We start from the raw sequence: 27,763 nt of genomic DNA on the forward strand, positions 1-27,763 counted from the left end.
GCCACTCCTGAGAGCGCAAGAGAAGACAAAAGTTACGGATTTAGCTCTTCTCCTCAGAGAGGAAAAAGGCGAAAGGCAGCTAACTTTTTGTCAGGACTATCATCATATGAAAGACTTTCCATGCGCATTGGGGACATTATTTTGGGACAACAAAAAAGTTGTTTTTATTTCATTATGAGTGTGGACCCACGGGCTTTGCACGATGACCTCTTTTAGAAGCTTTGATGGAATAAACGGCGCACTGCAGGAGAGCAACGCTTACCAAGAATACTGTGATTTGCAAGTTTTATGACTTTTTTTCAGCTGCTCGGTTGGGATTGCTGTCGCTGGTCACTTTTTTACTGCTGAGTTTCTCGATGGCGTAGGTGGCTGCAAGAGTTTGTAAATCACCTTTCTGGACACGGATTTGTTATTTTTCAAGCAGATTCATCTGGAATATTTGCGTAAAACAAATCGGAGTACTAAAAACCCAGTGAAAAGTCATCGTCATCACTTTGAGAGAGGGGAAATGCGGAGCGAAAACGACGTCTAGAAGGATGCTGCTGCTTGTACAATGGAAGTGAAGAACTCTTTTGCTGTTGTTGCGGTGGTTTGTCTCTTCTTTTGCTCCAGTTTCAGCCAAGAACTTAACCCCAAAGGCAGGAATGTATGCAAAGTACCTGGGTAAGCATCAGTCCAGAGAAAAATAGGATTTCTTCTACTGCTTATTCATGCAAATCATCTTGTTTGTATACGTTTTCCTTGTGGCATTGTCTGCCTGAGGATGTGACTATCTTTAAAATAGTCCAATCATAACTTAACTCCTCAAGTTTTATTATGACACTGAAGAATAATTTGGTTTTAAAACAGCGTTGGTCACGAATAGCGGTTTTCACTAAAGTGGAAAAAGTGTTCACATTTGAAATCAAACGCTGAATTCACCCTCCAAACTTTTCTTTTACTTTTATATCACAAAACTTAGTAACACTGTCATATTCAGTATATTATTTCACGTTGACTTCTTTCTATCAAACATATAACGTGTTCCCAGTCCGCTGTATAGCTGGAGGAGGAGTCCACTGAAGAAAGCAGCCATACAGATGTGTACATCTGGAACAGGAGTGCTTTCATTGCTCTGTAGGGGGCGTTTTCATTGACCTGCATAGTATTCGTGGCACCATTTAATAAGACATTATGGCTAATAATGCACTTTTACAAATAACATTTTTGGAGAGTTTTGTGAAGTTTATAACATGTTTAAAGGAACACATTTTGGTAGAAACTTGATATTTCGAAATACAGATCAATTACAGGAAATGAATAGTATAATATTCTGGGGATCAGCACATTCAGACAGCTCTTTCTCAAAGGTTAAAGTGCCCAAAAACATATTTGATGACCTCTAGGAGTATAACTGAGCCTGTGGATGTCTAGTGTAAAGGAAAAACATCCAAGTCCGCAATTGCTGACTGCAGCATCCAAGCTTGTTGGACTGATGTCTATGAATTGTGGCAGGCAAGAAACAGCAAAGGTAATCCAGGGATCATTCTCAGATGTTATAAAACAAGGCTGTAGCCATGTGGTCAGTATTTGGGGGGACTAAATCTACCCACCTCAGGATAAATTTCAACCTCTGAAAACTCATTACTGAATTAATAGATTTTTAACAGGTATACAATATACTACGTGAATATGCAATAAATGAAAGCTACTACTGTCCACATAAATTACACATGCAGTGTATTGCAAATGATTGAAACTTTACTCAGTCTTTACACTGACTATGTGACAAATATAAAGTGTAATACGTAATGTGTAATATGTAATAAAGGCATTAATGTTGGTTGAATACACCCTAAAGCCAAGCTCTGCTGGGGTTCAGCAACACCACTTGGACAAACCACAGACATAAAGAGCACCATAACACTGGGTCCAAATATTAATGTCAGTTTTATTTTTCCGATTAATAATATAGATGATGTTTTTTTTCTGTTAAGCAGAATACAACATAGAATGGGTCGCAAAACACATCACAAAATATACATAATCCCCCCTCCTCTACCTGTTTGTCCTATTCACACATATTTAAAACAAGACACACTCAACATATAAACCACTGCAAAACGAGGAAGTACTAAAGAAATACACATTTTGTCAATGCATAGACTAAAGTGTGATTCTCCACAAAGTGTAGCTCATTATTGGCAAATTTTTACGATTCCTTATAATGACATTTCTTAATAATTATTAAGGACAGTGGTGTGTTGTTGCTTCCAGTCGTAGAATAGCATTTTTGTTTTATCTATATTTTGAATATTGGACAACTGGGGGATATAACTTATGATTACTGTCTTGCCATAAAAGATATGTGATAAGAAATCATGTGCTTGGTATCTATTGTATCCTGTAACACAAGCAATCAAATATTTTGGAGGAAAATCAAAAATAGCTTATCCAAAAAACCTCACACTTTATCTTTTCATGCAGTCAGAATGAATTGTTAAGGTATTAAGAGCATCAAAAGTTGAGTGCTGTCATCTCATAGATGTTTCGCTGGCCAACAGTCAATTAACAGAAATTTACATCCTATTTTAGTATTTGAATTTTTCAGTTTGATATATATATAAATATATATAGCAATGTCCTTCACTGCTTGACAAGTTTGAGATTTTGCCCCCTTCCAATATTCAACAGTCATTGCAGTGAACTCTCCACTCACTTGTTCTTCCCAATATGCCTATTTGTGTTGAATGAGATGCTTTCAGTACCAATGCAGGAAAATGGGCTTTTGAATCAGTTAAAGAGCCGCTATTGAATTTCTTGGCAAAGGTGGTTGATACCTTCTTTATGTAATAATGAAAAGCAAACAGGAGCACAGCAATGCTTTAAAACACCTAATTAATTCTGCAAAACAGTAAATGCAGTCTTTCTTTCCAGTGCTGACACTGTTTGCCCATGTGTTAAAGGTCAACAAGGGTCAACTGCATATGTGTTGACCAGATTTGGTCAAAGTTGGAGCAGCACAGTTGCAAAAAGTTAAATCCAGTGTCATGCTATGAACAAAATACTGGTAAAAAAAAAAAAAGAGCTTATTTAGAAATCATCTTCTTCCCATAACAAGTGAAAGCATTCAGAGCTCAGACCTGTGATCTCTACCACGTGCCTGTTTTGGCAGCATAAAAAAACACAGTTGCTCCCTGCTCATTGACTGAAAGCAAACTGCCATCTTCAAACACTTAAGGGGAAGCTGACGTGTTGCAGGGGCCCCACAGAGGTTACAAGCGTAGGAGGAAGAGGAGACGCATCCGTCCTTTCCTGACAGGCCTAGCCTAAAACTTGGCTGCAAAACATTGTCTCTGAATATTCACATTTCCCCAACAGCCGAGGAAACCTAAAAAAAAACTGATTAACTTCAATGATTCAGAGTTTTAAGGCTTTTTTTTTTTTTTTTTACATTGGGAATGACCCATAATCAGATAATTATACAAACATGTTCTAACCATATGCGTCATATACAATGCCCTGCATACATTTGCAGAATTTGGCGACAGCCAGATCAATAAGAACTGTGAAATCAGAGAGGCCTGAGTTGTGTGTGTATGCTGCCTCTTTGATATGTGTTTGTTTCATTTTATTTCAGCCAGGTTCTTCAAAATTCACCTCTTATTCTCAAACTTATTTTCCAGATCATCAGGATTTGTGTGCTGCAGTGGATGGGGGCAGCTAGGGGATGAATGCCTGACACGTATGTACCACACAGAGGTCATTTATTAGCACATGTCATATAGCTCATTGTGCCAGTCATTTGAATAATACCACCTATTTTTGTTCACCCAAGCTCTCTGCGAAGGCAACTTCACCTGCAAAGAAAATGAGGTGTGTGTCAGGCCAAATGAATGTCGCTGTCGCCATGGATACTTTGGAGCTAGCTGTGACACTAGTAAGGGATTTCTTACATTTTCTATCAAGATTTCTACCTTTGTCGATTTTCTATGGTCTTTCAAAAGCCAAATGAAAAATGTTTCACCTGTTAAATGCCATTTTAGCACTCTTAAAATCTCTGAAACTACAGCATGAGCCAGCATTTAGCAGATGTTGTAATCATAATGGGCCGCCATAAACGAATGTAAGGGAAACCCTGGACATCTGTCAGCTGGATTACCGAAAAAATTTGGCGCACTAATTCAAATTACCCTCACGATAAATTGTAATGACTGGTGATTTTTAATATAGTAGCATTAGCAAGCAAAAAATGTTTTTTGCCTAACACTTGCATTACAGACCAAACAACTACAAAACTAGAGGGGGGCTTGAAGAGCGCACACCTCGGTCATGGCCAAATGCCCTATCGTGCAATGTTAAAGGTGCAATATACAACATACAGATCATTAATTTAGCAGAAAACAACTACTTGTCATGTCCCCAAGCTAATGCACACTACTCAGACATTCACAGAAAAACAGTGATCATATGGCGAGCACCGCCATTTTATCACACTTTTAGCTCTAGCAGGTCGCTGCGGTGACTATAAGCTAACCCCCATTGACACTGTTAGCTCTTTCAGCACCATTGCTATTGTTAGTGCAGCATTGCTTGCCACCTCTATTTTGGCACAGCCGCCTCTATGTTTGCTTGTAACATCTGAGCCATGTGTAATCTTGGCCCAGACTATGAATGTCATATATTGTAAAGTGACATAAAAATCAGGAATGCGCCCTGTGATTTGAATCAACTCCAAAATTTCATGGGTTCTTCCTTGGCCCATACTTCACCATTCCACCAGGTTTCATGAAAATCGTCCAATATTATTTCCCGTAATCCTGATGACAAGTTACAAATACACAAAGAGACAAACACAAACCAAGCCGAAGACTTGAACTCTTTGGCGGACGTAATTAATCACATTCCCATCAGCTTTAGTCCAGTGATGTTTAGTTTTAAATTAACATACGCTAAACAAAGATGGTGATCAATGTAAACATACCTGCAAAAGTAAGCATGTTAGGATTGCTGTTGTGAGAGTTATAATGCTGGTGTTAAGCTCAAAGCACTGCTGTGCTTAAGTACAGCCTCACAGATCCACTAGCATGGCTGTAGACTTTTGCTCTTGTTGGATAATACAGAAGAAATTTTCCAGTTTCCTGATTACTGCACTTGTCTTTTAACAGAGTGCCCTGCCCAGTTCTGGGGCCCTGACTGCAAGGGGAAATGTAATTGTTACCCAAATGGCCAGTGCGATGACTTGACCGGCCAGTGTACCTGCAACCACAATCGTTGGGGACCTAACTGCGAGAATGCTTGCATGTGCCAAAAGGGCAAATGTGACCAAGACACGGGCAAATGCACATGCCATCCTGGCGTCTGGGGTCCCCAGTGCAACAACAACTGCTACTGCAGCATCAACTCCATCTGTGATGCAATGACAGGACGATGCATGTGCAATCCTGGCTGGACGGGGAGGAACTGTGCAATCCAGTGTAACTGTAACAATTCACCATGCGACCAGTTCACGGGGCGCTGCCAGTGCCGGGAGAGACTGTGGGGCCCAAGGTGTGAACGCTACTGCCAGTGCATCCACGGCAAGTGTAACCAAGCAGACGGCTCGTGTACCTGCACACCAGGGTACCGTGGGAAGTTCTGCAGGGAACCATGTCCTGCTGGGTTCTACGGTCAAAACTGCAGAAACAGGTGGGGAAAAAATCTTGGCAGAGAGCAGATGTAGCATATAAAAAACAAAGGAAACATGCAGTTCTACAGATGCCTAATGCTCAATCCCCTCGTCTGATCCATATTATGGTGCGGTTTTGTGGTTTTAACAGGAAATAAGATTTGTCATATGCTGCAGCTGATAACCCTTAAAATATCTTACCGTGTAACCTAATGGAGCAAAATTAAAGTGAGATTTGGGAGTTGGTATTCACATTATCCCATCATCATCAGCCAACATGTAAAAGCAATTCAGGTTAAGTGCTTTACCTTCCATGGACTGTGACATTCTCACAAGATATGGTTGCTATAAACTTAAAACAAAACAGAGTTCAGTGTTTATCTTCCTCTTTAAATGACCATTAGAGCAACAATTTAAAGCAGACAAATACGGATCCTTAAACAGTTTTGCTACATTTAGATGAGATCAGGGTTCCTACGGGTTAAGGAAAGTTCAGTTTTAGTCTTTCAAAGACTTTTTTAAAATTTAAACTAAGTATAAAATTTAAAACCAAAATTGAAGAAAGAGAAAAAAGCACACAAACCATCATCAGTTACTTAGGACTGAGTACAATTTTGCCCAAAAGTTTATTGTAACATAAAACATGATTTTTTTTGTCTTGTGGCAGAGAGTAATTAGAACAGAGCTGGGAAATGTCTGACATTTGTTGGTGAGGTTTCTTAGTGAATTTGCTACTTTTATTCTGCATGTGGGATTTCACTGTCTTGATTACCATTGTGCCAAGTTTGAAAAGCTTTGTCCATAAAATACTCAGAAGCTCATATGCATTGCCTGACATTTTTGGCCATGCAGCAAAATCTTTGTTAAATAGCAGTTTTTTGTTGAATTTGCACTTTCCCGTGTGGTCTAGGGTACAGTGACAGCTTGCTTGCAAACTGTGGATCCTTTTCTCTAGGCATCACATCTTAGCATCTTTCTGACTTTAGAAAGATTGATTTAAGACATTTTAATACCATTTAAGGCGTTATTTTTTGATTAATAAATCCAGTGCCTTTAAAGACTTTTTAAAAACCCACAAAAAACCCTGGATGAGTTGGAGGAAATTTTGTGCAAATGAGATAAATAAGAATTCTTTTTCTGTTTTCCGTGGCTGACAACAGGTGTGGTCACTGCAAAGGCCAGCAGCCGTGTAAGGTGACAGAGGGTCGCTGCATCACCTGTGACAGAGGCTGGAACGGTACACGCTGCGACCAGCTTTGCTCCAAAGGCTTCTTTGGCGAAAATTGCCAGGAAGTGTGTCCCACCTGTAAAGATGGTCACCACTGTGACCCCATCCACGGCAAGTGCTCCCACTGTAACCCTGGCTGGATTGGGGACAGGTAAGAAAACACACATAGTCAGTGCTGAACCGAGCAAGTTTGTATATATATAAATGTATTTATTAGGAGCAATAACAAACAGTAATAATCTATTTTCTAAAAGAATAAAATATATGGTTTGCACATATTTGTGAAACCGCGATATACCAGTTTGGAACCGCTGACCTAAAGGAACATTCGCCACTTCACACAGTACACTTTAGAAATGTGTCAAAGAAAAAACACATTATGTTGTTCAGTCAGACCTTTGTACCTGTAGAGCTTTGTCATTTTCTAAGTTTAAAACATAATGGCAGTGCCTTTAACTAGTAGCTACTGTCGTACCATTCTCTATACTGTGATAATGTCTGTGACTCATTGGAAATGACAGTAATCACAGCATTCCTTTTGTGTGTAATGTAGGTGCGAGGTGCGCTGCCCCAACGGCACATATGGTGAGAACTGTGAGAACAACTGCAGTCACTGTTACAACGGCATCTGTCATGTTGTCACCGGAGAATGCCTGTGTGACCCGGGATTTTATGGCACCTAGTAAGTCACAAGACACCTCATACCCCCCAAAAACTCACGTCTATGCTTTACAATACAGAGAGAAAATAGTTCACGGCTTTCATTTTACTTTTGTCACACACTTATACATCTTGGGAATTGAATGAGCGAGCTTATGTTTTGAGGCATTTTTTTTTTACAGATACTGATAAAGAACACTCTTGAAGTAGAAAAGTTTAATTCCTACCAACTTCCATCACAGGAAAAGATTTTGCCTGGAACATAAAAACTGATCCCATTTATGGCTTTTTCTCTTTTTCTGTGTCCTATTTTCTGCGTCTGTCACTTGGAATGAACATTAAACAGATGTTGTTTTTGTCTGTACTCAAGCTGCAATATGACCTGTCAACCTGGCCAGTATGGAGTGAACTGCAACCAAACCTGCTCTTGCAACGACAAGAACTGCGACCCAGTCTCTGGTGCATGCTATCTCCGTAAGAACATCTCTTTTTTTAAGAGCACATGCTTTGTGGTTGATGTTGTTTGATGATGATGATGTTTTTGAAAGGGTTTCTGTGAACAGCAGTAGCCAGGAGTGTTTTTCTAAATAATGTACCTTTTCAGAGACAAAAAAAACAGCTATTTCCTACACATAACGAAAGAATTATAACCCTCTAAAGTGTTTGTCCAAAAAGCCAGATGCCACTAGTGCTGCCTGTGTATTAAATGTCTAACAGTTGGCTGTACACACCAAGTCCCAACAAACACATATATTCAGGTCAGTGTGTGTAGTGGGAGAGTTAACGTTGCAAGGCCTTGATAGCGTTTCCAGACCCAGACCGGTGTCCTTTTTATGGCTGTGTTTTTTGGCTCTCTTCCTGTCCAGCCAGGGAGAGAGAGAGAGAGAGGAAGAGGAAGTAAGAAGAAATAAAGAGGGGGACGCAGAAAATCTGAGAGAAAAAGAGAACTTGGAAGGGAGACAGAGAGCAGAGGAAAACTGTTTGGAAAGAAGAGATCATTAGAGGCAGGCGAGGAGAATATTGTAGGACATAAAGGTGGCATTTTGGCATGTTGAGCGGTGGCAGATTGGGCAGTGATATCATAAGACCTTTTAACTTGCCCCCACCCAAACAGTTTTCTATTCTTCTTCCAGCTGGGTTTAACCAAACGCCCAAACCGCCAAACAATCCATCTCAGCCTTATGTGACAGTGTAAAGGCCTGATGGCCGCCGCTACTTACCTCTTAAAGGGATACTTTGCCGATTTTCAAACCACTTTGTTTTAAAACAGTGTGGTCCATATATGTAGATGAACTGTTGTAAACTTCCCTCCATCTAAACAGTACCTATATATCTCTCCTCCTCCTATTAGATATTATCAAAAAAAAAAATTATTTATTTATTTAGCACTTTGTTAAGGTCATTCTCGCTTTCTCATCATCTTGTTTGTTTTTTTACCTTTTTTTCCTTATTTTCAGGTAAAATTTTTTCTAACTTTTTAACAAGTTCTTGTTCATTTTTGTGCCATTTCTTAATAACTTACTTTTTGCCTCTTGCCATATTTTTGAGCGAGATCAAGCCAATTTTCTCAGGCTGTACTTGAGCATTTTTGTATTCGCCTCCATCCACATTGTCACCATGGAAACAAAGAGTGTAAATACAGATCAAGAGACAGACCTGTCCCCCTCTCTCTCTCTCTCTTTCTCTCTCTCTCTCTCTCTCTCTCTCTCTCTCAAACTCAAACCAAAATCTGATCAAATGGTAAAACTTGTAAATGCTAATTTAATATAAATCAAGTTTATGTCTATTTTTTGCCTAAAATGCTTTTGGAAACACATTTAAGTGCCATGTTTAACAATATTGCGGAGAGTTTGTCTGGTGTGGCGCAGTGCATTCTGGTAGTTGTAGGCTTTCCACCTCTTAAGCAAAAGCAACTGTTTTCTCTGGTCATGCAGCACCAATTTCAAAAGTATAATTGCGTCTTTCTACTGCATAGACAGCCTAGTTTTATTAAAGCAGTGAAAAACTTCTTTAACTGGTGGTTTGCTTCTTTTCTGGTGTCATCTGTCCTTGCTAGCGCCAATTGCTGTCCGTGCTTATGCAATACAGCACTTATTATGGTTGGGGTGTATCCCACTTGAAAAGGGAGGGGTGCTAATAAATCATCGATGAGTTATGGTCAGGGGCATGTGGTAAAGAGGGGGTGAGGGGAGGAAGTTGCAGGAAATCAGCAATGAAAGTGGTCTTGAGGGGGATAAGATTAATAGTGAATTGCAGCCTGTTGCAATATTCCTCAGAGATTCTTCATGTCAAGCAGCTAGTGAAAATCGATTGTTAATGCAGCATGATGCTATATCTTTATTATCAAAGCCACATTGATAAAGATTATATACAGTTAGCTAAACCTTTAACTCAAGTCACTTGTACTCACTTGTACGGTAAATCATAATAATTTGCTATATGCCGAGGTCTTTAGTGTTAGTGATGACAGAGTGAGAGATTTGTTGAAACTGGCATTCAGAGCTTTGCTCGCCAATGTGGCACACCCAGAATTCCCTGCTTCTCGTCTTTCAGAGCCCAACCAGCGGATGGGTGTGATTGCGGCTGGAACCCTGGTCTCCTTTTTACTGATCGTCCTGCTCTCGCTGCTGTGCTGCTGCTGCCTGTGTCGACACAAAGACGACCACAAGTGAGTGACAGATTGGTGTCTTCACCTCGGTGGTCCATGGTGGGGAGTTGTAGTTCCTAGGAGGCTTACCCTGGTTATATAAATAGAGAAAAATATTTTCTTTCACATGTACCAGGTTGTTAAATGAATAAATGTATATAAATTGTATTTCAAGTACATTTATATATTGACACTAGAGTGTGTGTAGCAATGTGAGCAGCCCCCAAGCCCTCAATAGAGGCACAGGGCCAGCTTTAATATGCCTCTTTTGAATGATTCATTTGGATTTCCATGGCGTCATCCCTTTTCAATCTTAACCAAGACAACTCTACCAACAGCAAAAAAGCCAAGCGGATCCTGTGTGGACGATTCAGCCGAATCAGCACTAAACTTCCCCGTATTCCACTGAGGCGACAGAAACTGCCCAAAGTAGTTGGTAAGCCCCAAAACTCTTTCTCATATCCCACCGCAGCGCTGCCAGAAGCTGCTGTGTTTTATGTAATCATCCTCTCTGCTGCAGCTTGTACAACACGGTCTGCTGAAGTGGCATCACTCACAGCTTCATTAATAACCAATGCAAAGGACAAAAAAGTAATGATATTCAGATTCTGACTTTAAGTAGTCAGATATTATGAAAACTGTGATTTCACTGGCTGTCACAGTTTTTTTGTTGGCATTTGTACATTAATTAACAATTTCAATTTACATTAAAAAAAAATCAGAGTGGAAATGGTGTGGAAATATTTTGAAATATTGCAAAAAGGTTTTCATGCAAAGGGGAGATGGAATCTGGGGTATCGATAACTGTTAATGCAACTAAGTGCAGAAGTGGAAACAGATTCTGTAAATAAATATAGTTGTGACCTACTGTCATTTCACAGGCTACCAGAAGCTCTTATAGTCATTTCTGGAGGCTAATTTATGCTTATTTAAACACACATGGCTGTTATCAGGACTCTTCCAAAAGCACAAAGGTGTAAATTAGTTGTTCAAACTCTCTATTTCCATTTCCCAGTGTGCTCTCCATTATTATCATGGATGCATAAGGAGAAAGGGATACTGTTATGAAGACGAGGCCCTGTGCATTGCTATGAAATTGCAAAGTGGTGTATGAAGCCAAAAAAGTTTGACTTTGGTGTGTTAAAGTACACAGATCTTCTGCTCTGCTTCCACAAAGCAGAAATGCTAGAGACTTTAGAGTACTAAACTTTTGGTTTATTGCTCTGCCAACTTCAACAGGGATGTAAGAATGGACTGAGTATTTGTAATCGGCACAATTAAGTTGCATATAAGTTAGTTGGACTTTGTTTGTGGGTTTATTATCAAGAGGATTGTGTTTTGGGGTTTCTGATCACTGTTTTACCTCTCTTACCTCCAGTCCTCCCTCATTCTCGCTGCTACACACCTGCCCAGCATCAGTCCCGTTAGTCCCTCCCTGCTTTCTTCCAGTCAGTCAGCTCCCTGCCTGGTTTTCTGCCTAATACGCACTTTTTCTCCACCTGCACTTCATCCCCTCGTCAGACTAGCTTGTATTTAAGTCCTGGTTTTCAGTTCAGTCTCTGTTTGAACCTTGATTCATGTTGTGTGAGCACCAGTTTGCACTTGTCTTGCACCAACTTGTATAAAGAGAGATCTAGCAGAGTTCCTGTAGCCACAGCCTCCTGCATTTAGGTCCACCTGCTCTACACCACATGACAAAAATGACTTAACCCTTTGAAACCTGGGCAAATTGTTTTGATTTCTTTCAAAAACATCATCATCATTTATTGACGCATCAAAGAAAATAGTGGTACAGACTAAAATACCATACAACAGAAGAAACATGTGAAAGGGCAACCCAAAATAAGCTACCCAAAGGTTTTGGGAGGGGACCCCAACAATGACATGTAACATCAAAAACAAAAAAGCAAACAAGTAACAAACAAGCAAACATGGGGAGAAACAATAAGCAATTTAACAAGACATGGCCACAAAATTGTAAAAAAGTTACAAGAAAATTAGTCTGAAAAGTAAAAAGTAAAAATAAACAAGAAAAAGACATATCAGTACTGAAAATTATGTATTCTATGTTTTATTTATTTTTGTATGTATTAAATTATGTCTCTGTTTTTGAGGGGGAATAATTTATTTTTAATAAAACTATTTTTTAGGTGACTTTCTTGTCACCTTTAACTAATGTCTTGCAAATTGTGGAACATTTTCTCGCAAAATTGGTCATTGCTTTTTTCCCCCCATGTTGTCAAAAACTGAAAACCAATTTCTTCAGGTTTCAGCTGATGTTGATCAAAGTTTCAAAGGGTTCATCTTGCAGCTCTTCTAGAAGTGTTATTAGACTATATGAATCAAATCCCTGAAGTGAAATGAATCATTATGTGGGGTTTGTGATCCTCAAAAATATGTATCTATTGATGTCTAAACATCTTTTTCACAATGCATGTCTAAGGGAAAAGTCTTTTTGGGCCCAATCAGGTGATGAACCTTGCTGGTGTAATTCCACCTTTGGCCACTATGTCAAGAAACATATACACATACACATATACAAGAAAATGACCTTATGACTGGAAAATTATTGCCACCTAACTGAGTATACCAGCTTTCAGTATTCACATAACAGTAGTGGAAGGAAAAGCACATTAATTCCCTTTTCTTTTTCCTATTTTCTGAAAATTTGACTAAAATTTGCATCGCATTCGGATGGTAAACTCAACTGATAAAAGCAGTGAATGGCAGTCCAAGTGAGCATTTTCCTTCAGTGCTACCTTAGTCTTCCTCTTCGATGATGAATAGGGTTGAAAAGTGTATGGTGACTGCCAGGCGAGTATGGGGTTTCATTTGAAAGGAATGCACTGGTTTTAGAGCCCCTTATTATTCTTGGCACCCTCAAATGCCATGTGTTCATATTATTACAACCCTAAACTGGGGCTTTTTTTCGTCCCATTTTTCTTTACTCGTTTCCATCGTCTTCTTCCCCAAGAAAATTTTTCTTTAGCTGAGGAGGAGGCTGTGTTATTAAAAGAAGGCCAGTGGTTGTCAGGGGGCCCGGGTGGTGGTGAGTGACGTGCTATCAAAGGCTGCACTGTTTGGGTGGACGCTGTGGCTCTGCTGCTCCATGTGGAGGTCTCGTGGTCTGTGACAGATCTGTCTGTGACCCCAGTCTTTTTTTACAGCAGACAGAGGCGATATGATGATCTTTTAAACCCTTGCCACACACAGCTCAAAATGGCTGGTTTTGTTCAGGCTTCAAAACAGTTTAAAAATAGAACACTCTGTTATCTGAATTTCTTTAGAGATTCCAGTGTTTGTATAAGTAGATGCATCACTATACAATGATAATCACATCTAAACTATTAAATTAATCAACTGTTTTGATAGTTGATTTGTCAGTTTGAGTGATTAGAAAAAAAGGTCAGAATTCTCTGACTCCAGCACTTAAATCTATAGTAGGCAGTTTCTTTTTGGCGTTATTGGAGAAAGAAAAAACTCTGAGCGTGTTGTAATTCAAGTGGACTCTTTAAAAACACTAAGGAAAGACTTTTCGGTTTTTAGTAGGGTCGCTCTCATCTAAGGGTGGCCTAAGAGAACACGAGTTCTGGACCTCTTGGCTACATTTCCGGCTTTAGAGTGCCTAGCCTCTGATGGGAGACTTTGGCAAATCACCAGTCACAGGTCATTTCAGAGTGTGAGAAAAAAAATTAGATGCACATCCACATCTCTCAGGTGAAAGCCTGATTGAATCCAGCAGAGAAATTTGCTAATCCAGCATGAGTAACAGCTGGTTAAACAACCAAAAAAAAACATCTGCTAACTAGAGCCAAAGACTTAAATCTGTGGCTTTAAGTTTACATTATGTAGCGTCTAGTGAGAGCATTGGATCACAGTGAATCTTCCAACTCCCCACTCTCCAAGTGGGAAGAGAGTGGGCAACTTCGGGGATAGACTCCAGTCAGCAGCCACAGCAACCTGAATCCAGCCAGTGCAAACCCCAGCTACTGGAGATCAGTCAGCAAACTTTCTGTTGCTGCCTTTACATAGGTTAGGCGTGGTGGTCCTGCTGGCCAGCAGCCCACTGTTATACTCAATACTGGGGGATTTGTACTGCTTGAATTTGAGCCACTCAGGCCACCATTCAAAGGTCATTTTCCTGAGCTTCCATTCAATTAATAAAAAAAATAATCAACAGATTAACAGACAATGAAAAGATTTGCCCTCATGTAAGAATACATGAAGATGCAATGTCCTGTCTTGTCACGACCAGCAATATTTTCCTGCACTTCACAAATTCCTATGAGGAATGTTTTCATTTCATGTTTTCAAGACATGGAAATATTTTTTCTCTTACTCTACAGATCTACACAGCAGCCCATTTGTATTAATTATGCAAATATTTTATTTTGAAGTAGAAGATAAATAACATTTAGCAAACAACACTGACAGAACATCGAGATGACATTTGCGTCAGAGCTAAAGCAATTAGTCAGTTAATGAACTAGTCCACTGGCAGAAGGTTAATGTACAACAATTGTCAACATCAATTTATTTTTAAATGCCATTTATCAAGAAATAAGAGCCAAACATTCTGCGGCTCCAGCTTGTCAAAGTTGCTGCTTTTGTTCATTTGTCATTGTGGATCTTTTGACCGTTGGTCTTAAAAAGCAAGCCATGGGAGGCTCTTGGCACTTGTGATGGGATTCTCTCACAATTTTTTTGACATTTATGGATCTGATGATTGATTTGAGTTGAAAAATATACGGTACTCTAAGGGTTGCACAGCAGTTTCAACTTTGCTTCAGCTTAAGCATCATTACGAAACACTGTAATTTGATTCTTTAAAAGGGCTCGACTGGAGTCAGTGTGCTGTGGAGGGAGCTGATGACCTGGTTTCTTCTCCGTGTCTGAGCAGCATGTGCCTTTGCAGTTGCCCAGCTGATTTTTTATAAGCTAGGATCTGTTTCTTTTATGCCTTAGTCAAAATACAACACTGGGACAGAGTTACCTTTGTCATCACAGTGGGGGACATTAATAGGCTTGTTTGTGGAGAAATTAACCATGTGAAGCAATGTGACAGAGGCATAAAAAGCACCATCATCTCAGCCAAATGCCCTCTTAAACAAGTAATTGAAATACAACTCTATGATAAGATACTATGATGTTTTTATATTGTAAACAAAGAGACAATATGCATTTTTGGGCTTTTAGCAAGAAATTAGTGAAAAGTTACAGGAGAATTACCAGAAAATACGCAAAAAAAGTCGAAGAATAGTTGAAGAAAAAAAGGAAATGACCTCAAGAAAGTGTTGAACTAATTTCTTTTTTCTGTAACATAGCTTTAAATATATAATTGAGAGAGTCATATATAATACTGTAGACATTTCTACCTTGTTTTTTTGATCTAATAATCCTCAGATCATTTCCTTGTCCTTTTCTTGTCCTGTTGCTCATTCTGTTTTGTTTTTTCTGCGTTTTTAAAAGAAATATAATCAATATCCTTAGGTTTCAGAGGTTTAAATGCTGATGGAAAGCATTAAAATGCAGCACAACAAAACTGCTGTTGAATTTACAACTTTATGTTAAGATATGAGGATGTGTTTGCACTGTAAGCAAAGAGACAATATACGATTTTAGTCTTCTACTGTCAATATTTCTACATTTCCAAGACCAAATAAATAGACCACAATACCCAGACAAATCTATCACAATTAGTTTGCGTGTTTCTTGTCTTTCCTGTCTTGCCTGGTTTGTGCTATCCAAATGTTTGCTGCTCTGCTTTCTGTTGGGCTACCCACAGAAGCGTGGTCTGCCAACATTTAGAAACTCAAACTCTGACTGGGGCTACACAGTCCTGCACACACACATTCCAGAGGGGGCCCGATGGGGCTGGAAACAGGAAGTGGTCAAATTTACCCCAGCCCGTGTCAGAACTGTGATTTATCCACACCAGGGTCAGTGGCAACAGATGTGGCAAAATGAAAAAGGAACAAGGGGGGAAGTGGGGAAGGAAGACAACATTTATTAGCATATTTAGCCTCGGAGAAACAGCTACATGAACACTGGGTCACCAATTCACCTCTTAGCTGTTTGCTTGTAGTTTGGCATTCCATTCTGAGTATATTTACTCCACGCCCAACAGATTCACGTCTGTCCAGCATTCCTCGCATCCTCTGTGTCCAAACACTTCCCCATGGGTGAGGGCTCACTGAACCACCACCACCTGCTTTTTTCATCTTTATTTATCCTGGGAAAGTTGGCTGGGATTGTAAGTGTGTTTGCAGAAACACTCAACTTCACATTGATGCATTTGTGAGCTGCCTAAAGAAAACTTTCACACACCCAAAAGTCACTCTTAAGTTCATTTATTAAGATGAAACAAAGTGGAAAAGGGCAGCTTGAGTTTTTAGGAGTACTGGTAAAAAGATCAGTGATTGGTCAGTAGCACAGTTGGGACCAAGTCATTGTTTTACAAGTCACAAGTATGTCTCGAGTCTTTGCGCTCAAATCCCAGGCCAAGTCCCAAGTTTTAAACTGAGTTTCAAGACCTAAACAAGTAATTATGCACTCTACACCATGTTTAATGCTGCAACAGAGTGACGATATATAAAATTTACAAAAATCATTTATGATTTTTAAAATGTTTCTTTATTAGTTACAATTTTGAAATTTAGCAAATTGATTTGATATCTTGAAGAAATTGGCCAAAAACTTGTATTAAGAACTTGTAAAAAGTTACAAGAAACCTCAAGAAAGTGCTAAGAATTTTTTTCTGTTACATAATTTAATTGAGAGAACTACATATGCAGCTTTTTTGGACACTTTTTCCTTAATCTGACTATTCCCCCAAGCCCATTTTCAGTTTATTTCCTTGTCACCTTTTACTTATGTTTTTGCAGTTTATGGGAGGTTTCTTAGCATATTGCTCATTGTTTATTGATTTTGTGTTTTTTGAAAGAAATCAAATCAATTTTAACATATAGTTGTTTCAGGAAATAAAGGGGAATTGATTGATTCATGGCACACTTTTTAAATAAAATACGATTTAAGTCAAAAGGCTGAAGCCAAGTAAGAAGTCATTGGAGGTAAAGTCCAAGTCAAGCATTTTTTTATTTTGCTTAGTCGAGTCTAAAATCATCCAATTTATGTCTCGAGTCCATGTCATGTGACTTGATCCCACACCTCTGTTAATAGGCTTTGCATTGACCATGATGGATGTCGAGTGACACTTATTTGTTTTTGACTCTGCAGACAATCCTGTAAACCTTACATTATTTCAGGATCAAATATATTGTTTCTTCTTATTATTGCCAAGAAATATCACAGTTCTCTGCCCAGATTTCCACAGCTGGACCAGGCATTTGAACCAGCAACTTTCATTCCCCTATAGCTCCCTCAGCCTTTAGACTACCTCTGCCTCAGGTCTGGTAATGCATTCCCCCACCGAGCAACTGTGGTGGAGGAGCTCTGCAGCTGGGATGTGTCAATAATGTCCTGTTGTGCGTTGGCCTCCATGTAGGGAGGGATCACAGTGGCGTCCAGTCTGCAGAACAATCCGCCCCGCTCAACCCACAGGCTGTAAGGAGCAGCTTTCAAGGGCAGCAGTTGTTCATCACTGCATACAAGTTATGTCTTAAAATGCCCATGTGTTAGCTTGTTGACTTACTTAACTGAAGTCTTTGCATAGGTGAGCTTCTTTATATTCCTCAGTCACTCAGAGTCTCTGCTTATCTGGCTGCTGTAGCACAGTGAAAGTCCCTGCACACAGGCAGAAATGAAGACAGAGCACATACTCCGTCTTACTCATTTATTTATTTCTCTCATTGAATTGGGGTAAAATATTATTTGTCATCCACACCTCTGAATAAATATTTTGCTGGGTTCTGTATACAGTATATTATTATTAATCCACCACATTCACACAAATCTGATTTATTTTCGAAAGTTAATCCAACCAGAGTAGCAGTGCTGCATAAGACTTTGGAGTCATTATAGTAGTCATAAAAGTCCAACTCTAAAGTAGAGAAAGCAGGGTGGCATTATTCTGGTAAACAGGATGTCCTTAAATAATCACATAAATGGTTGGCCTTGAATGGAAGTCCCCTCTACATTCATATCTAAACGCCAGCTATTTTTGGTCTTTGTTCTAACCCTTTTACACAAATCTGCACTTGCTTATCGTAGACATGTTGTCCCTGTGTTGACATTATCTAACCTTAGACACCCAAAGTCCAACATATAGTTCAAAGCTTTAGATGACTTGTTTTTGATAAATATGAAATACTAATTTTAGCAAGCAATAATTTAGATCAGTGAAGCAATAAAACTTAGTCTAATGCGTTAAGTTTATTTGCAGGTCAACAAAATTGCCAAACAGATATTCTATCTGAGGTAGTAACTTTTTTAAATCGATCTTGTGGAAAACACAAAAAAACCTCAGCACCCTCAGGAGATAAAAAAAAAAAAAAACAACAACAATTAGGGTCCCTGAAAATTGATTGGTACAAAAACTACTTCTGTGGCACACACCAAAATATCCTCATAAAGTTGTTTACAAATTTACAAACAAATTAGTGCCCCTATTGGTTTGGTTAGGTTTAGTGAAGTCACATTATGTACGTAATGTTATGTAGCCTACTTAATGTAAAGTTACATTCTTAACTTTAAGTTACGGAGGTTAGGTTTAGGAAAGCAAAGTAATGTAGGTTAGGTTTGGGAAAAGAAATATGGGTGGGCGTTGCCACATTACATTATTACCGAAAAGTTATGTATGTACTGTAACATGACAATGTGCCTTAAAATATCCCAGTGTTTGTTTGGTTTCAAACGGGACACAAACACTGGTCTTCTGGGGGAAAGTCATGTGCTCACTTGACCCGTCCACCACCTGAACCTACCTTCTTATGCAAACGTTTGCTTTTTTTAAACTACTTCCTTCTCTACTCAGCACATTCATCACATGATTGCAGCCTGCAAAAAATTGTGGATTATATAAAAATTCTGATGCTTTACTTTTCGTTGGTATACCTACGAACAGTGTGTGTGTGTATGACAACAGGCTGTGCACACACATACACATGAGCTAGTTCTCTGACCATGACTTAATCTGATTGTTGTTTTACAAAAACGTTGAAAGCAAGCAAAGCACAACAGAAGATGGTAAGGTGTGTGACAGATGGATTGGACACAGAAAGCAAGAGAATAAATAAAATCAGACCAGTTTATGATGAAAAATAAACCAGACGTGTAATTTATACACTGCGGTGAGAGGAACCTCTAAACAGATCATCTGCTAACTTAATATGTATTTGAATGTTATCAAGATCAAGGCTATAGCATTTTGAAAGCAAATGCATATATCTAACACTAACTAGGGGAGATGCAGTGAGAATGTTGATAAAGCTGTGTTAAAAAGGCTTTTTTACTGCTTTTCATACTGATATCACAAATGAAATACTAAGTTAGTGCAGTTTCTTATCTGGAAGTGCTTTTACAAGTCATCAAGTCTGCAACAGTCCAATCATACATCACTTAAAGTAGCTCATCTTTTTAGTTACAGTCAAACAACGGCTAAGGAGCTTGGATTTGTTCCTGGCCCGGGTCCTGGTACAGTAAGGGGATTTCTTCCACTCGAGGGTTTATCTAAGGTCTAAACAAGTGGATGGACCCATGTGTCAACGGGCATGTAAACAGGAGCATCTGATGTGGTCGGTCATGTCGAGTTAACGCCCAGTACAGTTTAAGCCAAAACTCACGCCAGATGGGAAGATCAGCCGCAAGTATCCCTCAGAAACCACAGCTGTCCTGAGACTGAAGGGTCAGCACAATTCTGCAGTGTCTGAGGGGGAGGAAGGAAGAGAGAAACATGACTTGACCTACATATTGTTAAGGGAGAGGATTCTGTGGAAAATGACGAAAGAAGCAGTTTGTGGCTCATTTTGCTCAACACCTAAATACTGGAAAAGACATTTTAACATTTTACAACAGTTTAACTGGATATCAGACAATGCTCTGTATATTGCTCTTGTTTATACAGATTCTTAATAATTACAACCCCATACATTTTAAAAGGAATAGTTGACATTTTGGGAACTATGCTTGTTGTGTACAGACTAAAGGGGAGAGCGGGGCTGGTTGGGGCAATTTTGTATTGTCAGTAAATAGCCTACAGGCTGTCTGGTTCTCCTTGTTTCCAGTCATCATGCTAAGCTACGTAATTGCATGTCCCTAAAGAGTGCTGCAGGGATGATTTTTGGTTTGGTTTTTTTGTAGGCTGACCCTGAAGTTAGCATTGCCCCAGTCCTGCTGAAAAAAAAACTATGATATTTCCATTACATTTTGGATTATTTCAGAAATAAGCTCTGTGGCAAAAAAAAAAAAAGGTTATGATACATGCTTTGTTTAGCATGATAATCTTCTATGAACACAATTGTTATGGGTTTTGAGACATAAATGCAATCACATGAGGTGAAAAGCTAACGTTTGGCTATATACAAACTACACCTAGGACGCATGACGTTAATGTTTCCACCTAAAAAAAAGTAGATTTTTTAGTGTTTTTGCTTTATTTTTACTTTCATGTCATTTAGTTGAATTAGAATGAGAATTTGAACTTTAGCATCTTGTAGAAATTCATAAATGAATGAGTTATTTAGTTGTTTGGGTCAACAAGAAGTTACAGACCCACCAAAAAAACAAATGGTAGCCTTAGTTTTTTTGTGTGTTTATGAATTTCTCTGTATTATGATCGGTCAGAATTCTTTAAACCTTTAAACCTGCTATGATACAACTAAAACTCCACTTTTTCCGCAGACTCACTTAAACCAACACTTTCTCCATTCTCTGCAGCAGTTGTGAGAGTGAGTGAGAACAGACTGTTGTTCTTGTAACACGGTACAATACCCTCTGGCTGACCTTTTGGCTTCTGCGTTTGTTTTCTGTTCTCAGTAGCCCACCACGACCCAGAGAACACCTTCAACTGCAGCTTCATCGAGCCCCCCTCTGTGGCCGAGCAGCCCTCCCCGTCCTCCTGGTCATCCCAGGAGTCTTTCTCTTCCTTTGAGAGCGGAGACGAGGGGCCAGTTTACTGTGTGCCCCACGAAGGTGAGTCATGAGAATAAATAAACAATTTAGTTATCTGGAATGACGCACATAAATCTCTAATTTGTTGTTGGTATGTAGGAGCCTTTACACGTACACAAGCATGCTGACAGACACAGGTTTTTGAGAGTTCTCTGGTGTGACCGTTTAGTGACTCACCACTTCTGTAAATCTCATTAGGTAGATAGTTTCTTTATCATATGCCATCTAGGTGCAGGTTTTGCTCCAAGAAGTCGGAGACTATAAACAGGAAATGGAATGGTCAAGTCAGCACATGGCACAAATCCAAACAGTGACTAACTCCTTGAAGTCTGATGGAAAACACCCGTTCCATCAGTTTCTATTCTGGAGGTCTGACACTGCAAGTCAGGGGATTTTTGCGTGCGTTGAGTGATTGATGGGTTTTTAGTGCTGCTCTCTTCATAGTTTAGTTTACTTCTCATTCTTCTCACGAATGGTTCAAGGGCTTTGAAACAACTGATTTTTGACTAAAAGCCTCAGGCATAAAATAATTGCTGTAAACATCCCAAAAGGGTTTTGAATTAGAGTCGTGCCGATAGGATCTGTTGCATTGGAGCCACTCCAGTCTCAAGTATGTGTGTACAAATTAGCAAATGAAGTGGTACAGATATCCGTCTTTAAATACGATGTGTGTTAGTGCTTTGTCGGTGGAAAGAAAACAAAATGTCTTCTTACAGATGAAAACACCCTAAAAACCCTTGTTTTTGCGAAGGTCACAGATAAGTCACATTGTTTACAAGTTTCACATTCAAAAGATGTAAAGTCTGTCTTCTGAAAAGACAATGCTACATTTTTGATTTTTCATCTTCTGTTCCTCAGTCCCTTTTATCCTCATAGTCTAAAATAACAAAGGGATTTACAATCTCTATAGCATACAACACCCTTTATCCTTAGGCCTTTGATTCATATGAGAAAAAAAAAAATCCACAAAATTAAACATAATGTACAGCAGTCTCATACAGTGTGCTAATTATAGGATAATGGCAAATTATACACTTCAGTGCAATAGTGGTACAAGTAGAGACTTTGTAATGTCAATGACTCAAGCAACATCAAATATAATGAATGAACTAGCCTCCGTAAACTAGAGGCCCAACCCAATGGATAGACACATTTTAGTAAACTGTGGATAAAATACATTCTTACAGTATTATGTACACTGAAACTTTATGTTACTTTACATTTCAACAATGCTCTGGTTAACGTGTGGCTTTAGGCACTTAAAACTTGATTATGGTGAGGAAAAGATTGTGTCATACTTAAAAATCTGGTTTTGTTGGTACAATCCTGGCTGGAGATGCAACAATGTCTCAGTTACAAACAAATGCTTTCATGGTACTTTGCCCAGTGGAAAAACAGCATGTTCGGTGGCTAAAAAGACACTTGAAACACTATAATGACTCACTAGAAACAACAGCTTTTGTTGTTTGGTGATCTCAAACCATGGTCTAGAGCTTGGCAGGCACCTCACTTGGGTGTTATGCTATCCACCATCCCCTCCATCTCCCTATGACAAAGTCAAATAATATACTATGTTACTGAAGTAAAGTCTATACCTTTGAGAAGTACAAATGTAAAGTATTTGTCAGTGTCAAAAATAAAAGTACAATGTCAACACTTAATTCACGCTACAGGCCATGAAAGGCTGTCGTATAAAAAGCCTAAGTATATTGATTTAAGCCATTGTTTTATTTTATTGTTTTTAATTCAACTTGGCATTTACAAGAGGAAAGATGTCTTACTTCATCTGTCAGAAATTCCATAATCTCACTAAAATCAATAATCTGTATGGGAATTTATGATATCTGGTCTGTTTAATAAGTTACTTGTATTAAAAAAAAAGTACAATTAAAATGTTCTTTCATTTTGAATATTGGATATCTTCCTAATACCTCCAATGATCCACAGAATCTGTGAACGAGAGCAAAGAGAAGCGCAGCCCGAGCCCAGCAACAGAGAAGCCAGACGCTGTGCCCAATGAGGATGATGCAGGGGAGTACACCTCACTGAAAGACACTAGCATCGCCAAAGCAGAAGGCAGCGAGCAGCCCCTGCTCAAGTCCTCTGACAGTGAAGGCTCCACCAGTGGCTCTGAGTCCACCACTGCAGCCCTGTACGCCCGCATCGCACGCCTCTCCAAGCAGTCAAAGGAGGACGATGGCAGCGGCAAGGATGGAGATGGCACTCCTACACCAGAAGCTAAGCGCAATGGAAAGCCACCACCTTCACCTGGCAAGCCCAAACCACGTCCACCAGACCCCTCCACTAAGCCTAAAGTGTCGTGGATACATGGAAATACTACAGGGTCTCCTCAACCAGAGCAGCAGGGGCTTGGAGGAATGAAGGCACTCGCTGTGCCAAAGGAGAAAAAGAGGAGCTCCAGCGATGGCTCAGCCAGGAGCGAGGAGCGACAGAAAATGAAGGAGAGGAGCCGTGAGCAACAGAAGAAACAAGAGGGAAAGGAGGCAGACGCCAATGGCTCCCCCAGCAAACACAAACCTCTGCGAGGTAAGAAGTCTGGGGATGAGCACAGCAGTCCCAGTCACATGGAGCACATCAACGGCGTGGTTCAGAATGCCCTCAAAAAGATAAGCAGCTTCCACAGCTCTTCATCTGAGAAGAAGAGTGCTGACACTCCAAAGGAGACCCCCAAGGAGCCACCCAAGAGCCCCAAGGTCATCCACCCCCATATGAACTCTGAGGCTGCCACGCTCCTGGCCGCTCAGCTCAAGGAGAAAACTCAAAGTATCAACAGGAATGAGGGGACAGGTCTGACAAAGACCAATGGTCTATCCACACCCAAGGGAAACCGGGAGAAGCCAACACCTCCTCAAAAAGCCAAGAGGACCCCCTCCAGTGGAATGGGCCAGCAGGGCTCCACCAAGCCCCTGCTGCCCACCTCCAGCAGCCTCCAGAAGATGGTGGCACCCGTCGCCACCGACCTCGGGGCCCCTGAAGCCAAGAGCCCGGAGAAGCAGGACTTGAACGGCTCAAGGGCAGGGGACCCGATGTTGGATGCTACACCAAAGAAGACTCCAATTAAAAAGCCGCCAAGGAAGAAAGGCAAGGAGGGTACTTTGGAGACATCGGAAAGTAAAACACCCCAGCAAAAGACAGCCATAATGCCACCACAGGTAGTGAAATAAGTGTTTTTTGAAGACAAGTCTGAGATGGATTTCAAAAAGACTAAAATGGATTTGAAGGAAGTTGAACCACATAGTTTTTCAATCAAGGAATTTTGACATTTTCTGTGTGAGCGTGCCGTGACTCCAGGACCAGTCAAGAGTGAGAAATGCTTTTAAATCAAGGACGGTTGAGTCGTATTGGTGAGTTGTATTATAATGACCTCTATACACCATTGTATTTCATTTCAAGAATCCTTTTTTTTTTGTGTAACGACTATGTATCAATCTCACACCACAACCTGTGGCTTAGCCGGACACAACTGTGAGAACGGTGGTGCACAGACATAATCCATAGTTCATTCATCTCTCTTCCTCTGCAGTACGTCCACCACTATATTTATATATGGATTGCTTGAGGTTGCATAACTGTAATTTGCAATGCAGGTGTCGGAGGAATAGCTATATTTTATGTATGCTCTCCAAAGGTACTAAGGGTACTAAAAATAACAAGGAAATTAGATCCTCTGAGGATTGCAAGCTATTATGTTTTGTTTGTTTTGTTTGTGGACCAACATGCATTAATACAGTTATATACCTTCAGCCACCTTCCTCATTCTTTATTCATTTTTTAGGCTATTCTTTGCAGATGAGGGTCTGCTTAATTATTGTCAATTAAAACAACACATAGAGAGCTCCTTAAGCAAAGAAAGCACCTTTTTATTGCCCTTTTCTTTTTTGCTAAAAGATGAAGTTTTAGGTTTATATGCCATGCTATAAGGAATGCTTTTCTTTAAACAAGTAAATTTGGTTACAAACCATGTACAAAATGACCCATACGTGACATCAGTGTTAACATATGTCTGCCCTGAAACTCTTAACTTGCAAATAATAACATTATGCACATGCACATTGGAACAGCAACAATTCATCAAGTTTCATCCTCCAAATGATCGCCACAGTAAGAAGGCTCAATGACCTCACCCTGCATAATAATTAGCCATGTGCTTCTTTTTGGGAGAGTGTGTGGCGTATTTTTGGAGGCATAGTCCTTTGGAGCAATGGCCATTTGTTTACGGGATAACAGACTGTTGAACACACAAGCTTTTGGTCTACTAGCTCTATTAGCAGCTATTGTTTGTAGTTCTGTGGAGGTCTATCGGCTGGTGACTGGAGCAACCTACCACAGTTACAGTACGACAACGGCAGCCTTCTGTAGTATCAATAGACCACTCTGACACTGTGAAGTGAGTGATCTCTGCCTGCACAGTTAAGTATGACGTAGAAAAAACATGGATGTGTGGGAAAAACACACGTAAATTCTAATGTAGTTGCTCTCATAGTCAGTGATAGGATAGGATATATATCGAATTTGGGACCATGCATGAAAGTGGCCCAGATATAATTGGAAAACTACTGCTACTCTGAAAAAATCAGATCTGTGTCACATGACAGCAAAAAAATCAGCTCTGGGCCATATTTTCCTGTAATGCGAACATAGCCTTTGACACCCCAAAGTACACAAGCCATGCTACATTTAGGATTTAATCGTCCTCTGTGCTGGTGAGTCACCTTTTATTCCTCACTGAGCTTTAGTGTTGCTGTCAAGGCTCTTCCCTACAGAAATACTACATTTTTGGGTTTAAAGTCTTAGCTCTCTTTTGTCCAACTCTGTCAGACATGGTTTGTTGAAACCCAAACTAGCTCTTTGATCTTTCTGCAAAAAAAGGGCTGTTTTTAAACCTCTTTCATACTTCGGCTAACACCAAATCACCAGAATGTGCTCTTACTGTACGTTTCATTCAGTCAGCTAAACCACTAAACCAAAAATGAAATCCCAAGCTATCCTATGTCCTCACTTTATGTCATGCTTATAAATCACTTTAAACTCACTTACTTTCTCTGGAATACAGCAACATCTGCAGTTTCCCAATGCAGCATGTAAGAAAACACACTGCAGGACAATACCCGCAGTAAATCAGATGCAATTGATAGTCTAGTTTAAGTAATGGCTGTCAGAGGTATCCTCTACAGATCTGACTACAGAAAAGAGACTGCCATGTGTCTTTATCTGCTCCTTCGGTTTAGTCAGAAAACTAGGTCAACATCGTCACTCTCACACCACGTGAATTTGTTTATGCCATTGGGGTATTGTGTGGAACAGAAATCTCGCCAAAGAGGTTTTGTCCCTCAAGGATCATATTATTTTAAGCTAGTAGACTCATGCTGAAGTAACAAGGTGCTTTAATTGCATTGTTTTAGGACTTAAAGACTGTAGGGCTAAATGGTACCGTGCCTCGAGTGTTAAAATGTGCCTCAACTGTGGATCAGTTTAAGCAAAAGAAGCCCATGTTTGCCTCAGTGTTGTTGCCAACTTTTATGTCAAGGTCCTAAAAAAAAGTGAACCAAAAAAGGGGTTGGGGTGGGATATGTAAACTGGACTAATTCAGTTTGTCAAGAGGCTTTTTTATTTCAGTTATTGGTGGATAGCTATTTTGAGAGTAGCATTCAAAACATGAGCTATGAACAGTGGATGATAGGTATGTACATTAACCTATCATCCATATCTGTTGGGCTTAAGAATATTTTACAATGACAGCTACTTTTAAAATTTGTCTCGTTTTACATGTTTTTATCAAGGTACAACACATTTCTTTGGTTATTTTTTCAACATTTTCTACTTGTATACATTGTGTACTTTTTATTATCTTTGTAAGCTGTGCTTATATGACCTTTTTAGTTTGTCTGTTTTCCTTGGTGTCAATGAACTGGCTTTCATGTTGTATTTGCTTTTTTTGGTATGTTGCTTATTTTGAGCTCTGAAGCAAACCTGCAGTATGAGTACTTTCCATCTTGTAAAGTTTACATTGGCTTTGTAATTGTTCTCTGTTGATGTTATTGTTTGTGTAACACTTAACTGCATGACGCAGAGTGTAATTATATGGCATTAATAGCTGCACCGGAAATCTGTAATCTTCTTGTTCCATCCAGTTGTTATCATCGCCTCCCATAAAACAAGAACTCATACGGAAAGGATTGTATAATACTACTATGATACCACTGTTGAAACAATTGCATATACTTAAAACCATAACATTGTTTTATTATGAGGTGGCAATTTTTTAAATCTGACTGGCCCATGCCTGTTTCTATAGGCGTACAGTGCATTTTTGTAAAAAAAATTAAGGGCCTGAAAAGCTGCAAAAACGTTACCAACTGTAAGGTATATTTTGTCTTTTGTGGTATGTTTTAAGCAACTCTGATTTCCATTTGTGTATGGTAATTAAATTGGTGTTTCCTCATTTACTTTTTTGGAATAAAAAAGCAATACATGTAGCTCTAGTTGAACAGAA

At 39.6% G+C, this 27,763-nt stretch overlaps 1 protein-coding gene across 1 annotated transcript; it reads left to right on the forward strand.

Annotated features, from left to right (window-relative positions):
• Positions 1-27,763, forward strand: scarf2 (scavenger receptor class F, member 2). The gene is made up of 11 exons (XM_042488235.1): positions 1-663; positions 3,666-3,724; positions 3,818-3,919; positions 5,148-5,667; positions 6,808-7,026; positions 7,429-7,557; positions 7,906-8,009; positions 10,089-10,203; positions 10,521-10,618; positions 21,115-21,270; positions 23,197-27,763. The coding sequence occupies exons 1-11, from the start codon at positions 554-556 to the stop codon at positions 24,432-24,434; spliced, it is 2,850 nt and encodes a 949-aa protein (XP_042344169.1). The 5' UTR covers positions 1-553; the 3' UTR covers positions 24,435-27,763.

This window comes from Plectropomus leopardus, chromosome 6 (assembly GCF_008729295.1).
Source record: "Plectropomus leopardus isolate mb chromosome 6, YSFRI_Pleo_2.0, whole genome shotgun sequence".
Lineage (NCBI taxonomy): Eukaryota > Metazoa > Chordata > Actinopteri > Perciformes > Serranidae > Plectropomus > Plectropomus leopardus.